This window comes from Periophthalmus magnuspinnatus, chromosome 7 (assembly GCF_009829125.3).
Source record: "Periophthalmus magnuspinnatus isolate fPerMag1 chromosome 7, fPerMag1.2.pri, whole genome shotgun sequence".
NCBI lineage: Eukaryota > Metazoa > Chordata > Actinopteri > Gobiiformes > Gobiidae > Periophthalmus > Periophthalmus magnuspinnatus.
The window spans coordinates 16703220-16717885 of record NC_047132.1 but is presented as its reverse complement, the minus strand read 5'-3'; the positions used below and the strand labels follow the sequence as shown (position 1 = coordinate 16717885).

Below are 14666 nucleotides of genomic sequence, written 5' to 3'. Positions count from 1 at the left end.
GAAATTTATGAAATCAAACTGAATAAAAACATTTAGGCATGGTATGAATTAAATAAAACTAAAATATATTTTTTTTTATGCATTTTACTTAAAATGATCACTATTGTTTTTTTTCTCCTTACGATTATATTATAAACTGAATTATCATGCTTATTTGGGACAGGACAAGATCTCGTGCCGCGTCGCCTCGCAAGACAAAATTGACACAAGACTGTGCACATGAGGAAAATGTAAAGTCAAAATTGTACACTGAATGGCACAATTAATCTATTAAAAATTATATCAAAATCTCATCTTGTCTCGTTCTCGTGGACCAAATCTCGTGATATGTCCCATATGTGTATCGACTAACCGCGTAATCTTAACACAACCATTGTTTGTCTTACCTGAAAACAAGTAGCTTGTCTCCCTTTCTCACACTCTCTTCGATCAAATGAAACAACAAAACCATTTTAGCTGAATTCTCCAGGACACCAGGTTTATAGTCATTCATAATTTCTTTTGCCTGAAGGGAAAAAAAGAAAGAAAAATCTGTTAATTTATCCCCACAAATTTCTTACTTTGAATTACTTTTAATAAATTTGTGTACAAATTGTGCTATACAAATAAACTTGCCTTGCCAATTGCTAAAATACATGCTTAATGAGGTTAATATACATACCCATTCATAAGTGATGACCTGATTAGCTTTCTCCTGCATCTGGCTCAAACTCAATCCACCAATCGGATTTGGCGTCTCCAGTGGTTTGGGTTTCTGATTGGCTGTGGCTTGGCAGCGGGAGGAAGTGATGTCATCCAGGTCCAGGTCTTGTTCGCTAGCCAGGTTTTCCTTCTGCAGAGCCTCGTACAGCACGTCTGGGTGGTTCCAAATCTGAGAAAAAGGACAAGATGAAAACAAAAATTAGACTTTTATTTTATTGTAAACATGTACATAACAAAATAGATACTAGTTGTTGCTATAATGTTGCTATTGGAGGACCTGCACTGCTAAATAGGAATATTTAGATTTGATAAAACCACTTGAATTCAGAATATTTCTCAAATTCAGTTGTATTAACTACTCTTTAGATTGAAATACTTGATGCTTATAGATCATTTGACTTTTCACTATATGGCTTGGGAAACACTTTGGTAACTACTAATGTAAATAGTATTGTTATTATAAAGCATGAAGAAAGACTTAATTAATAATAACTAAATAACCTAATCATACTTTATATATATTAATAATAAACATTGTTTATTGTTAATTAATAAACAATATTTATTTATGCCAAGGAGGGCCCCAACCTACTTGTTTCCCTGAAAATGTTGCTCCCTTTGGGTATAATATTCCACAGTATGGCATAAAACTTATTTTTCTCCATAGTGAATGTTCTGAAGTATGGTTTTAACTTTCAATTTCCATGGAATCATGAAGGTGATGTGCCACCTCCAGATACATACTGTACCTTTATTTACATCTTAATTAATACCTTAACCCCTTCACTAAATAGTTACTGAGCCTGAATCATTTTGAGTTCAAGTGATTCTAACCCATTCTAGATAAACATGCTAAATACGAATGGCACCATCTACGTGCACTATAACTGACCCCAGAGCTCCTGGCTCACCTTGCAGCAGACACAGAAGGCTTTGAGAGGGTTCAGACTGAGCCAGCCTGTGTTCCCTGCCTCTCGGAATCGGTTCATGAACTCGGTGTAGAGCGCCCTCTGCAGGGGAGACAGGCGCACCAGGATCACGTGCTCCTCTTTTGATGGGAGTTGCTCTTTCAGGACGTCATGACCCCGTCTGTGGAAATATAGGACAAAACATTTTTACCTAATGTACATGGAATACACAACTACTGCGGAATGCCTTTTATTATATTATAGTCTTATTATAGTCTATTATTAGCCACTGTTTTATGTTGCACTATAACACTGAAGCAAGTTCTTAAGATTTGGATTTTTGTTCACTGACAAAAAAATTCTAAAAGACTCTCATTTTGATAATAATAATCTCATTACTATAACATAACAATATCTACATGTGTTGAAATGGTTTAATTTCAGAATTTGGTTTAAAGTCAGAAATATATTTTTGCTGGATACCCTTGTTTAACAGTGCAAAACACCTTGAAACAAGACTTAACATAACTAAAATTATTAATTATTAATGAGTTTGAAATGTGGTTACCATGACAACACTTGGCTTTACTCACCTTTGAACGAATCCCTCTAGCAGACTGTGCAGCACGTGGCTCCTGTACCTCATGAGCTGCAGGTCCTGAGGAGTGCTGTCCACACACTGCCCGTTCAGAATGGGCCTCTCGAACATGTTACTGAACTCCTGACGCGTACCTGAACAAATATACAACAAACAAAATCAACTTAGCTCTGAAAGACTGTGAATGTTAAACATGTGTGAATGAAACAAAACAGGTATGTTTTAGATGAGGAAACGACATTATAACATAGATCAGAAAATAGCGTAATATGGGCCCTTTAACCTAGGTACTACAGTGGAGTTCTCACCTAGGAAGTCGGGGCGTACGAAGTCTACCATGCACCAGTACTCGATGAGATTGTTCTGCAGAGGGTACCCGGTGAGGACCACCCTCCTGCGGGTGCGGATGCTCTTCAGGGCCTGGGAGGTGCTGGCATGGCAGTTCTTGATGCGGTGGCCCTCGTCACAGATCACCACATCGGGACCAGGGCGAGCTAAAGCCCTCTCTATACCTGCACACAGATCAACGTTACTATACACCTGGTTTTTCTTATAGTAACTTGTATTGTGTTGTGGAATTTAGAAAAAACTAATACATTTTTTGTGTCATGTAAAAAAACAACTAACAATAATTTCGTTTTTCTCCTAATAATGCTGCATTCCCAAATGGGAAAACGGTTATTTAACTCTCTCAATTAAATAATATAATATTGTTGGATTTAACTTGTAACAAATGTTTACGCCATATTTAGTGGTGATTTTCATTGTTCAGTTGTTTAGTTTATCTCATACGTAAAGTGGGAATCCTCTGACCATCTCCCAGTTCACAAATAATAATTACCGGTTTGAGTTGTGTTCCAAGGCGTTTTTCCAGGTCAGAGGTGGGAAATATCCCAATTACCAGTTGTATGGAATGCACCATTATATATATTGAATTTCCTGTGTGACTACATTTTTACAACTACATTAAAAAAACAAACACACACACACAAAAACATTCAAAAGAAGAAGAAATAGTGATGCTAAATTTTAAATCTGAAAGCCACTGATAACAACCCATATCCGGATATATGACAGAGTGGTTTGTTGATGGGCTGCTCCCATTACATAACAAGTTGGTACCATCACACTCTAGTGATAAGCTAATCCTTTAGCCACAGCTTGTGTTCACACCTTCACAGGTTTTAGAGTGCTGGAAGGAGTTATTAAATTAGGACTACTACTACTACTTGGATACCTTTGAGCAGGTCTTGTTGTTTGTCCTCCTCGTCCACGTCGACAGCAGACCCCGATGACCCTGGGCTTTTCTTGTTCTTCTTCTTGCGTCCGGCCACGAAGCTCTTCTTGAGGGAGAGCAGGCGGTACATCTCATAGCCCATCAATAACACTCCTCCGTCTCTGTACCAGTCCTCCACCACCTTTGCCCGGCTCGTGGTGTTCCTGACAAATCAAAAGTCAAGTCACAAAAATGAATTTGTAACTTAAGTTTGTGGTGGTCTATTGATATCTACTTGATAAATAAAAGTGTTCAGAATAAGTGTTCAGAATGTGCAGTGTAGCTGTGGTTGTGGTTGTTGGTCAGTCACCTGCTTGTCTCCACGGAGTTGTGATTGCGCTGCCTAGAATGTTCCAGAGTATGGCATTAACTAAGGCTGTAGTCCTTTAGCTGTTTAGTTAATTAATTGATCAGTGGTCTCTTAGTCAACCAAAATTTTTATTAGTCAACTAATTATTTTATTAGGATAGGATTTATAGGCACAACAGCAGAATGTAGAGGATATGGTGGGAGCCAGCTGAAGATTTGGAAGTGACTTTTTTTTTAACATATAAACAATCAAAATTTACTTTTCAGTTTTAATACTTATTTTTGCATGAACTCTTGTGCAGTTGTAGTCTTGTGAGTACAGTTTGGGTTAGATCGGGCAGATACGGTTCATAGCTTCCTACGCACGCAGCTGACGTGGCTAACCCTGTAGCTAACCTCCAGCACAGCTTAAAAACAGACTGAAAAGGCTCTGACGGAGCTAAACATTATTAATGACAGAGATAGTATTTGTTTTAAGGCTCTGTGAACACATCGCAGAAGTAAGAATGAAAATGAAACTTTCGGTGCGGAGCGGAAGGAATGCACCAGCTTGTTACTAACTTGTTCACATATGTCAAGTATACATTCTTTGGGCAGGTTTGTCTTTTTACAGACCTCAGACATGAATAATAAACACACTGCCTTTAGAGGCTAAAACATCCAATGTCTCTGTCACTATGTTCTGCAGTTGTTGTACTGTGCAGGAGTTTAAGAAATTATTTTACAATATTATAACAAATGATTAGGCTATTTTAAGTAGGCCTTTTTATATCTGGTAATCATTTTACTGGGGCTAAATTCACTATGGAAAATTGAATTATTTATAAAGGCACAACCTAAATTGTGTAAATAAAATGATTAAAAATGAGAAGATTGGTATCGAGATGAGATCAGCATTGGGAATTGCAAACACAAAAATAAATAAATAAATAAAAAAGTAGATCAGGGCATCCCCACTAGTCACAGTACATGTGCATGTTTTTCAAGGTATTTTTCTAGCAATAAAAACCTGTATTTGACATTTCAGACAAAGCAATATGAATTATGTGTGATTTAAATGTGAAATCTTATTATATTATATAATAGCATTGTATGTATTCATTAAAAAAGAATAAGGAAATAAAATCTGCTTTTAGAGTTGTATTATGAAATAGAACTATATATTATGTAACACTACGTTAAAAAATGCCTCTGGAAAGTAAGAACTTGGACAACTGATATGACACCTAAAATGCCTAGTTAAGCTTGCCTTTAAAATATAGTGACTGAATGACATTTATGATAATTGTATAGATTATAGTTAGTTACAACCACAAAAATATTTCTAACCTACTAGGAGTGGTAACGAAAGAACCGTATTTAACCATCCCAATGAAGCAGAACTCTCTGTGAAAACTGTCTATGCGTTTATAACAATGATTAATGGATTAATGACTATTATTTAGAATGTTCTCGAGAAGACAGGTGCTATTATGTAAGACAGGGGACGAGAGAGAGCGGGGGAGAGAGAGAGTTGCAACCAGAATTAGGTTACTGGGTCAAGTCTCTTGAAGGGTCAGTGCAGTTTTTTCCCCTTTTTACATAATACAAAAAGAAGATAAAATCATTCAACAACAAGACAAAGCGCTTTTAATGTTAATTTAGACCTGGTTTAACTTGATGTAGTTTTGTATTAGTCGTGTTTTAAAGCTATTTTAAATCAGGGTTATTGCTGGGGTAGTAATAGTAGTAAATAGCAAGCCCTTGTAATGGTAATAGTGAAGTTGCACTATGTAACTTTTCTGGTGAAGGGACCACCATTTGCTTGTCTGTTAAAAGATGTTACTACTTTGCTCAGAAGGTTCCACAGTATGAAATTCAAATTATCCATCTCCATGGAGACAAGCAGGTGATCATGCCAGGCCAAGCCAGCGTACAGGTCAAATCTGTGAAGAGGCAATCACAGTAAGAATGCCTGTTATCAATGTATTTTTTAGCATACAACTGTAGGATAAATACAAGATAGGTAAATTTAATGCCATACTCTGAGCATTCAAGGCAAAACAACATCTCCATAGAGACAAGCTGGTGGTTGACTCTAAAGTAGAAGTAGTTACATAATGCACCTTTAAAGGGGAGTAGAATGATTACATATTGTACTGACTTGTGTTCGTCGTTGAGTATATGGACTCTGAAAGCCCGTGGAGTGATGTGTTTGTGGTCCACCTCAGGGGGCAGACATTCAGCCGCTGGGACCCACGTGTTGAACTCATGCAGCCAGTTCTGTAGAGTGTTCACCTGGACAAAAGGATTGGACATACACATATTTATAAATATAAAGTACATATTTGAATGTGTGCATGTAACATTTTCAAACATTTGTAAGTAGACTTGCTTAGTCTTAGTTAGGGCTGTCAGTTTTAGCATGCCATTATCGTGTTAATGCAAAGTAACATGCTCCAACTTCAGCTATTAAAAATTCAGGGCTCTGCAAGTATAACAATTGCTTCTTTAGTTGCTCTTACACAATAAAAGCCTCTGTATATTGCAGAAAGAGTCTTATTGTGAAAGAGTCAGACAGTGGCAGAGCACATTACTGTTGAACACTTGACAATATACCCACAGCAGTGTTTAAATGAATGGATACTGATGATGATAAAAAAGACAATAAGAGTGCTTCACATTATTACAGTTAGGCCTGTACGACATAGAAGATATTATTACCAAAACACATTTCTTTTTAATAGTCTTCATACTTACAAATAAATGCATTAGTAAAGGAAGTAATACAATGTTTTTATTAAAAAGCTAAAGGTTTAAAGTAGTCAAATTAAATGTAATTAATCTCAAGTTAACACAGGACAATCATCCAATTAATCGACATAAAATTTTTTAATCAACTGACAGCCCTAGTCTTAGTATATAATATGACTTGTTAGGATATAGTGCAAGAGGGAAATTTCAATAGAACAGTTGATTAACAAAGAAACTAAAAGTAATAGATTATACAAAATATTCATGTTAAAAACATTCAAAAATTTATGAAGAAATTGTAACTTGAAAAAATTTCTTTCTAATATAATAATAAAAAGTCACTATCACCTTAAGTCAATTTGGGAGATAAAACTTTGAAAATGCATATCCACTTTTACTAAGATTGGCTATTACACTACTCAAATGAAACCATTGTATACCATAAACAACCAGTAACAAAAAAAAAAAAAGTTCTGAATATATTCCCAATGTTTGTTGCGCTCACCGGTACGATGGCGAGCACGGTGTGGGCTTTGGTGTGTCTGAACAGTACATCAATGAATGAGATGACCTGCAGTGTCTTGCCCAATCCCATACTGTGAGCCAAGATACAGCCAAAACCAGGACCACTGCTGAAACGATCCAGGGACTCCACTAGATTATCATACAGGAAGCGAATACCTCCAATCTGCAAAAAATACAGTTAAGTTATGAGCACGTATCCAAGACCATTAATTCCTATTCACAACAAATTCAGTTAGCACGAATGGTTTAACTCATTTGAGGTCCAGTAGATCCTTGCTCAAAACCTTACCTATTTTCCTGCATCAAAATTTGTGGACTTTTCTTGTCGCTTGAATGTTATTCATGATGTATAAGCCATAATACAAGTTATTTTATGCAGATAGCAGTACGTTTACTGCAAATAGAATTGTCTAAATATATTTTATTTAAAAATATAAAATCTCAATTTCAAGTTTTACAATTGTTAGACCTATATGATTTACAACTTAACTGTTCATTTTTCATGCAAAGTTTTCTGTCAGCAGAGGAAGTAAAATTGCAAACAGGACTGAAATAATACTAATACAGCAGTAGAAGCAGGTGTAGTAGTAGTAGTAGTAGTAGTAGCAGCAGTAACAGGAGTAGTAGTAGTACCAGCAGTATAGTAATAGTAGAAGCATGTTCTCACCTGGTGTGGTTTGACTGCTCTTGCGAGTTGTGGTGAAAGGTAAATGTCTGGGTCAGTCTCTGGGTGGTTGGTGTTGACCAGGACTCTTCCCTGAGCATCGGGCCTGTTCAGAGTGTCGTTCACGTGGGCACCGCTGGGCTCCGAGTCTCCCTCCTCTGTGGAGCTCTCTATGGAGCTGGGAACTGCAGAGTCTTCATCTAGCACTGATGATGAGAGAGAACAGAGAATGTAAACATTTCTCCGCAGAATCATCAGCCTCTGTATATCGGTATCACAATTCCAGTCCTGAATGAGGATTTCAATTATAGTGGCATATAACCATCTATAACACTTGACAGAACTAATGGCTAAAACCAACTGGAAATAAACCTAAAAGGTCTCTCTGATCTGTATTGTGACTACCTTTGAATCCAGTAAAAGCACAGGCCACTCACCCTGCCTTTAAAGTCAGATGTCTTCCCAATATTTAATTTAAGTGATAGCCTGGTCCAGAAAAAGGCATATTTTTTTCTTGTGCTAATTTTACTCAACATTTTCTGTTTACACAATTCACAATTCTGAATCACAGTTTTCAAAAATGCTTTTAGCAGATTTATCACATATAAACAGATTTAATAACAATTCATTGTTAAAGAGGTACCACTATGAGGTATTAAATGCTAACACACAACACATGAAAATGCTGTATTGGCCGAAAACAACATATTAAAATGTTTACTAAGTTTCAGTTTAGCTTTTGATGTTTTGAGCCTCCTTTCCTTCACTCCTGCTACAGAGTGCTATCACAACACAATCAGTGTGCATCCCACTAGTGAAACTACCGCACATGGGCTCCAATAGGGCTGAGAGAGACGCTGAATTACTCAAACATGCATGGATGACATATGAAACCACTTCAGGCATGTTTTTGATGAGGGAACGTTATAACACGGTAGAAAGCTCCAAAAAGACGCATTTCAACTTTGCATAACAACCTCTTTATAAATAATAATACAACATAAAAAGATAAATAACAATAAAACAATTAAACCTAAATGAACACTTGATTATATGATATTCAAATGTGTGCCATAGCCCAGTTTTGCACACTGGTGGGAGTAGCTGGGCCAGGTTACACAAGCTGGCAGCGCAGTGTGAACAGATAGGCCTTATATAAGAGCCATGTGTTATTCAAGTGGATTACAGAGTACAGAGGAGGGTTATACAAGCACGCTGTGTCACTGTGCCACCAACACACAACTCACTTCACCAGGAGAGACAGGACTGTAATTAAAATGGAAGGGACAAGTCACTTTCCCATTAGCTGTATCCACGTAATATGTAGGTTAGCAATTTGAGTCATGTTTTTTTCCCTCTGTTGCCACCTATATTTAAAAAATTTAGAACAGTAAAATAGCATGTTTTTCCTTGTCTAATTGTAATGAAATTGTGCAATATTAATGATAATCATGCCTATTCAACTGAATAAACTAGGTTTAAACAACTGTAATTAAACTTTTTTGCACTGTTGTTCTGCCCTATTGTATATTTTGTATTTTTATATCAAAGTCTATTTTTTATTTACCTTATTTTAATGCATGCCCTTATTTTTATTGCATCATAGTTGAGATTATTATTCTTTATTTAATGTTGCACCCATCCATCCATCTTATCCGAGGCTGGGTTGCGGGCGCAACAGTCCTAGCAGAGATTCCCAGACTTTCTCCACCCCAGACACTTCCTCCAACTCCTCCATGCCTGGAACACCTCCCCAGGGAGGCGTCCAGGAGGCATCTGGAACAGATGCCGAGCCACCGCAGCTGGCTCCTCTCAACGTGGAGGAGCAGTGGCTCTACTCTGAGATCCTCCCTTGTGACTAAGCCCCTCACTCTATCTCTGAGGGAGAGCCCAGCCACACTGCGGAGTACCTCATTTCGAACGCTTGTATCCACGATCTTGTCCTTTGGGTCAATACCCAAAGCTCATGACCATAGGTGAGAGTAGGGAAGTGGATTTACTGGTAAATCGAGGCTTTGCCTTTCAACTCCGCTCCTTCTTCACCACAATAGTAACAGACATCGACTGCATCACTGCAGACGCTGCACCAACAATGTTGCACCATAGCGCCAAAGCAAATAGTTTGTGAATTTTCTTCACTCAAAATGGCAATAAAACCTATTCTGATTCTGATGAACAAAAATCAGAAAATAGTTTTAAAAATGTTTTCCTCTATCAGAATTGAACTTCACATCAAATCACTAACATCTGCAGCTTTTTACCATTTAGAAAACATTTCAAAAATCTGATCTAAACCAGACTTGTAGAGAGTTATCCATATCCATGGATTTGTCTCTTAGGTTAGACTGCTGTAACGTCCTGCTCACTGGCCTCTCCAAACGAGCGCTAAAACAGCTGCAGTACATCCTGAATGCTGCTGCTCAGGTCCCGACTCGAACCAGGACATACAAGCATGCAAGTCCTGTACTCAGGTCTCTCCACCAGCTTAATAGATTAAATCTAGGATCAAAACGGTTCTGTTTAGTTCTGCATATGACTGAAAGCTTTTTATTCTGCACTCTTCATTTTTTGTTAATTCAGTGATGATTATTTATATTTGTATTTGCTTCTATTGTAATTCTAATGTTGTCCTTATTCTGTAAACCACTTTGAATTACTTTGTGCTGTACAAATAAACTTGCCTTGCCTTACTAGAGAGAAATATATTTTTTCTCTATTTAAAGGTGCACTATGCAACTTTTCGGGAGATGCCTGTCTCCATGCCTTACTTTTAATATTTCACAGTGCAGTATTAATCTTATCCACGCATGCATTCAATTACAGATGTTATTACTGTTTATTATTAGATCAACAACATGATTTAAAGTTCAGAGTTGGGGTTACAATAGGTTATGGTTAAGAAAGCAATAACTATGGTTAGGGTCAGTCTCCAGGAAATAAATGTAAGTCAATGTAATGTCCCCAAGTGTGTGTGTGTTTGTGTGTGTGCGTGTGCGTGTGCGTGTGTCATATGGTGGACAGGGGAGATCAGTACAGCCTGTTCCAGTGGCGGTGTTAAATATTCTGAACAGGAGCAGCTAATCCACAGAAACCCATGCACTTTCAAAATGTACTGATCTTTATACAAGTCTATTTGGGCACCTGGACTAGCATTTTGTACAGGGATAAATTGGATTGAATGTTTATGTTATAAATCAGTGCTCCAAGTTGCACTACGGTTGATTTGTAGGATTGAGTTGGTTGCTAGGTTACTTCTATAGTAAAAGTTGCAGTACTTTTTGATTATGACCAATAACTGAATAGAGACTGGGATTGGGTCACACATCTCAGAGAATTTTCAGTTAACCTAATGTTAAAACAATGAAGATTATACACTATACTTATATTCAAAATTATTCTGACACTATAATGAGGTATTTATCTTGGTTGGCAAATCCAGAATGAAATCTCTCTGTATGTTTTATACAGAAATATCGCTCTGGTCTCCACACCCTCCGTAGCATCTCAAACCCAGACAAAAGTGATTCTTTTTTATTTTTTCAGTGACACATGTGAACATATTTTGTAATGTACATCTATGGATATATTTAATGTTCAACTCTGAGCTCTATATATATACCGCAAGAAACTATATTTCTTCACATAAAAGCAAATAATGGTAAATATTGGACTGGGCTATGTTAAAGTTCAAGATAGAATTGTACTAAAATTACAGTTAGTACTTAATTTCAACGACATGCCTTTAAGTTACAGTACATGCAAATACTGGATAATCAAATATAATTTCACTTTGGATTTGCCTAACTGACTTTTTCAGTTGTGCTCATCCCTTCCAAAAATAATATATTTTGTTCCTTTATTAATTTAAATGAATGTCATTTTCCATAACATTGTGTTCCTCCCCCAGGCTCAGAGCTAATTCAACAAAGACATGGTTGTCACTAAAGCGGTTAAGCCTGGTTTTCTCATAGACTACAGATGCCCACTTTTCAATGACAGATGAGCAAAACAGAAATATTCAGAGTGTGTGTGTGTTTAGATGTTGGAACAGTATGAATGAATCAAAGAGGATAGATTTATGCAGTTATAAAAGGCCATGTACCTATTTTTCCCCATGTATCTGAGCAAAATGTGCCTTGCTCCAGTACAGATATATTGTATAAACAGCTCTTGAGGTCAAAATAAATCTGCTGTACCATCTGCATGTAATTGTAAAGCATTTCTTTTTTGATACTGGAATCTGAACAACATTTGACTCATTTATCAGGAACAGTGACCCAGGAAACTTAACAGTAATGGTAACTGTATTTGCATTAGTTCTTACCAATTTTGTGTGGGATTTCTGTTGAGCCAAGTCCTTCAGGTTTGCAGTCCTCCTCTCTGATCCCTGTGCTGGTCGAGTCCAGGCATGCCACTTCCTGTCTACAGACCTGGACTTCCTGTTGAGAAGCTGCTGTTGTGGATAGGGAGGATGGCTTCACGTGGTTTGTTACATCAGCTGCAGAATAAGGCAAATATTAGAATCAAACTTTTGCTGTGCAACTCCTACTTGAAGTGCATATGAGAGGGTAGACTACTCATTTCAGTAAAGAACAGTTAACATGATAATATTTAAGGTTTTACTAAATAAAAAAATGTGTTTTATTTCTGTGATTTAAAATTTAACTTTCTGCTTGGATATGAACAGCATGGGCAACTAAAGCAACCATAACGTTAACATAGGTAAATTGGACTAATTAAAACTAATGAAAACGTCGCTATTTTGAATGAGGGTTTAAAATATCAGTAAATTCCTTCCTTTAGCGTAAATTGCCAATGCATTTAGATGGAATTTTCAGTGTGGATGACATAGGTAGAAGTATTACTTTTAAAAACTCACCACAGTTAACAATCAGGAAAAAATAACATGAACACCTGTCATAAGCACTTTTAGTAAAAACACCAGGCTAACCTTTAGTGTCAATAGAAGTATTGTATTTACCTGTAGTATACCCAGGTAGCAGTGGTAGGGGATAGTCCTGTTTTCTTTGCTGCTCAAGTCGCCTCCGTCTATCTAGCTCCTCCTGCTGGGCTGCTTTGGTCGTCACCTCCAGCTGGTGTTCACGAAGCAATTTTCTACAAATGACAAGTCACAAAAGATCAGGGAAATGCAGTAGTAGAACATATAGTAGTCTAATGGGACTTCTAAGTGTTACAAGGGATGCATATTATCACTCAGTCACACTAGTGTGCCTTTATGAATGTATTTAATGAGATAATGGAAGCACTTAGATTAAAGGATATAATAACAAACCAAAATAACATAACAAAATTTAAGGACCTGTACCTGATTTTTTTACATGTATTTGAGCAAAATTTGTCTTGCCTCAGTACAGATATATTGTATAAGCAGCTCTTAAGGTCAAAATATGTCCACTGTGTATAGTCTGCATCTAATTATAAAGGGTTTTACTGTCAGAGAATCAGGAAGTGTGTGGTTAGCATGCAAGTTGTTGTAAACACTGCCAAGATGGCAACTCTACTCTGGCCTCTTTAAGTTGTGAAAAGCGCTTACAAATGCAAGACTTAGATGCCCTCCTCATGTAGTAGGAGGGCAAAAAGACTTTTTACTTACAATTCAGTCAACAATATTGTAGTGTTATTCAAATTGACTTATTGGAAATACTTTGAAGTTAAAAGAGCTAGTGTGGTCTGACTCAGAGCTCAGCAAAGAAACTCTCGAAGGAGTCTGCACTAATCTTTTCATTTCAAAACAATATGCACTGACTGACTTTGAACTTTGCAAAGAAATACAGAGACAATACAAGAAACAAATGGTAAGTCTGAAGGTTTGAGGATGGGGGTACATATAGAAGTCTGTTATTAAAGGATATTGATGGTGTAATTTGGGTTAGCATGGCAATGCCTCATAAAACATTATTGTTGCAATTTTTTGTATATTTTTTTAATACAGTATTGGCTTACATAAAAAAGTCACCTCTAACTTATGCTTCTCTGTGTTTTAATCAACACTAAAATGAATTTGCACTGAAAATATAAATGTGGATAACACTTGCTAGCAACATAGCCACTAGCAGCAAAAAATCAGGTAAGTATATATTATAGGTCGGTGTGAAGAAACAGATGCATAGAACATGGGTTACATCCAGTAACTTCACCCTAGAACTCGGGTTGTGTCTAGTGACAGTTTTTACCGTAATGACAGTTCAACTTTTTTTTGTACCTGATATTGCGTCTCATGTGTTGAGGTTTGGAGCTCCTCTTCTTTGTGATGCCGCGCGTAGGGGAAGGGCTCTGGCTGTGGGTGGGATCTCTGGGGCTGTGGGTGTGGTCTCTGGAGGGGAGTGGCTGAGATGGAGAGGACGACTGCGGAGGAGTGCACTGCCACCCCCCCGGGTCTCCTTCCTGTGCCTCATTCTTTGAGCTGAAGGGGGCACTGTGGTGGGACTGGTCTGCAACAAAAAATAAAAGACAAAATACACAGTAACGAACGTGTTAAAATTGTTAAATAGGTAGTTATAGATCAATTAAATTACCAATAAACACTCAAATAATACAAATTTTGTGTCAAAACTTTGAACAGATCAGTTGTATAAGCAGATCTTAGGGTCAAAATATGTCTGCTGTGTACCATCTGCATCTAATTATAAAGCTTTTTTGTCCGACAAACAGAAAGTGCACTGTTGGCATGCTAGTTGTTAGCATTTCTGTGATGCGTTTCTCTGAAAGTTGGGAAAGGCACTTATAAACTCATCATGGAGAATAATTAAGCTGTTTGGAATGCAGTAGAGAAGTGAGGAATGACTTTGGACCACTAACTGTTTGAACTGATTTAGTTCTGTTTTTCATGTTTTAAATTCAGGCCCAAAAGATTTTTTATTTTCATAACTTAAAATAGTGGAACTAATTTAATTGGTTTTGGGTTCACCTCATTTACACAAACCATTTATT

General features: G+C 37.1%; 1 protein-coding gene across 1 annotated transcript in view; it reads right to left on the bottom strand.

The window, feature by feature from the left end:
- LOC117373313 (helicase ARIP4-like) overlaps positions 1–14666 on the bottom strand; it is a 41405-nt gene that overhangs the window by 10538 nt on the left and 16201 nt on the right. Inside the window, exons 2-13 of the mRNA XM_033969277.2 lie at positions 13939–14167; positions 12697–12830; positions 12040–12213; positions 7719–7921; positions 7032–7214; positions 5937–6070; positions 3446–3648; positions 2517–2720; positions 2204–2342; positions 1614–1791; positions 662–871; positions 387–505 (exon numbers count right to left, since the gene is read on the bottom strand). Of these exons, the coding sequence (XP_033825168.1) occupies positions 387–505; positions 662–871; positions 1614–1791; positions 2204–2342; positions 2517–2720; positions 3446–3648; positions 5937–6070; positions 7032–7214; positions 7719–7921; positions 12040–12213; positions 12697–12830; positions 13939–14167 (2110 nt within the window). The remainder of the gene's footprint in view (positions 1–386; positions 506–661; positions 872–1613; positions 1792–2203; positions 2343–2516; positions 2721–3445; positions 3649–5936; positions 6071–7031; positions 7215–7718; positions 7922–12039; positions 12214–12696; positions 12831–13938; positions 14168–14666) is intronic.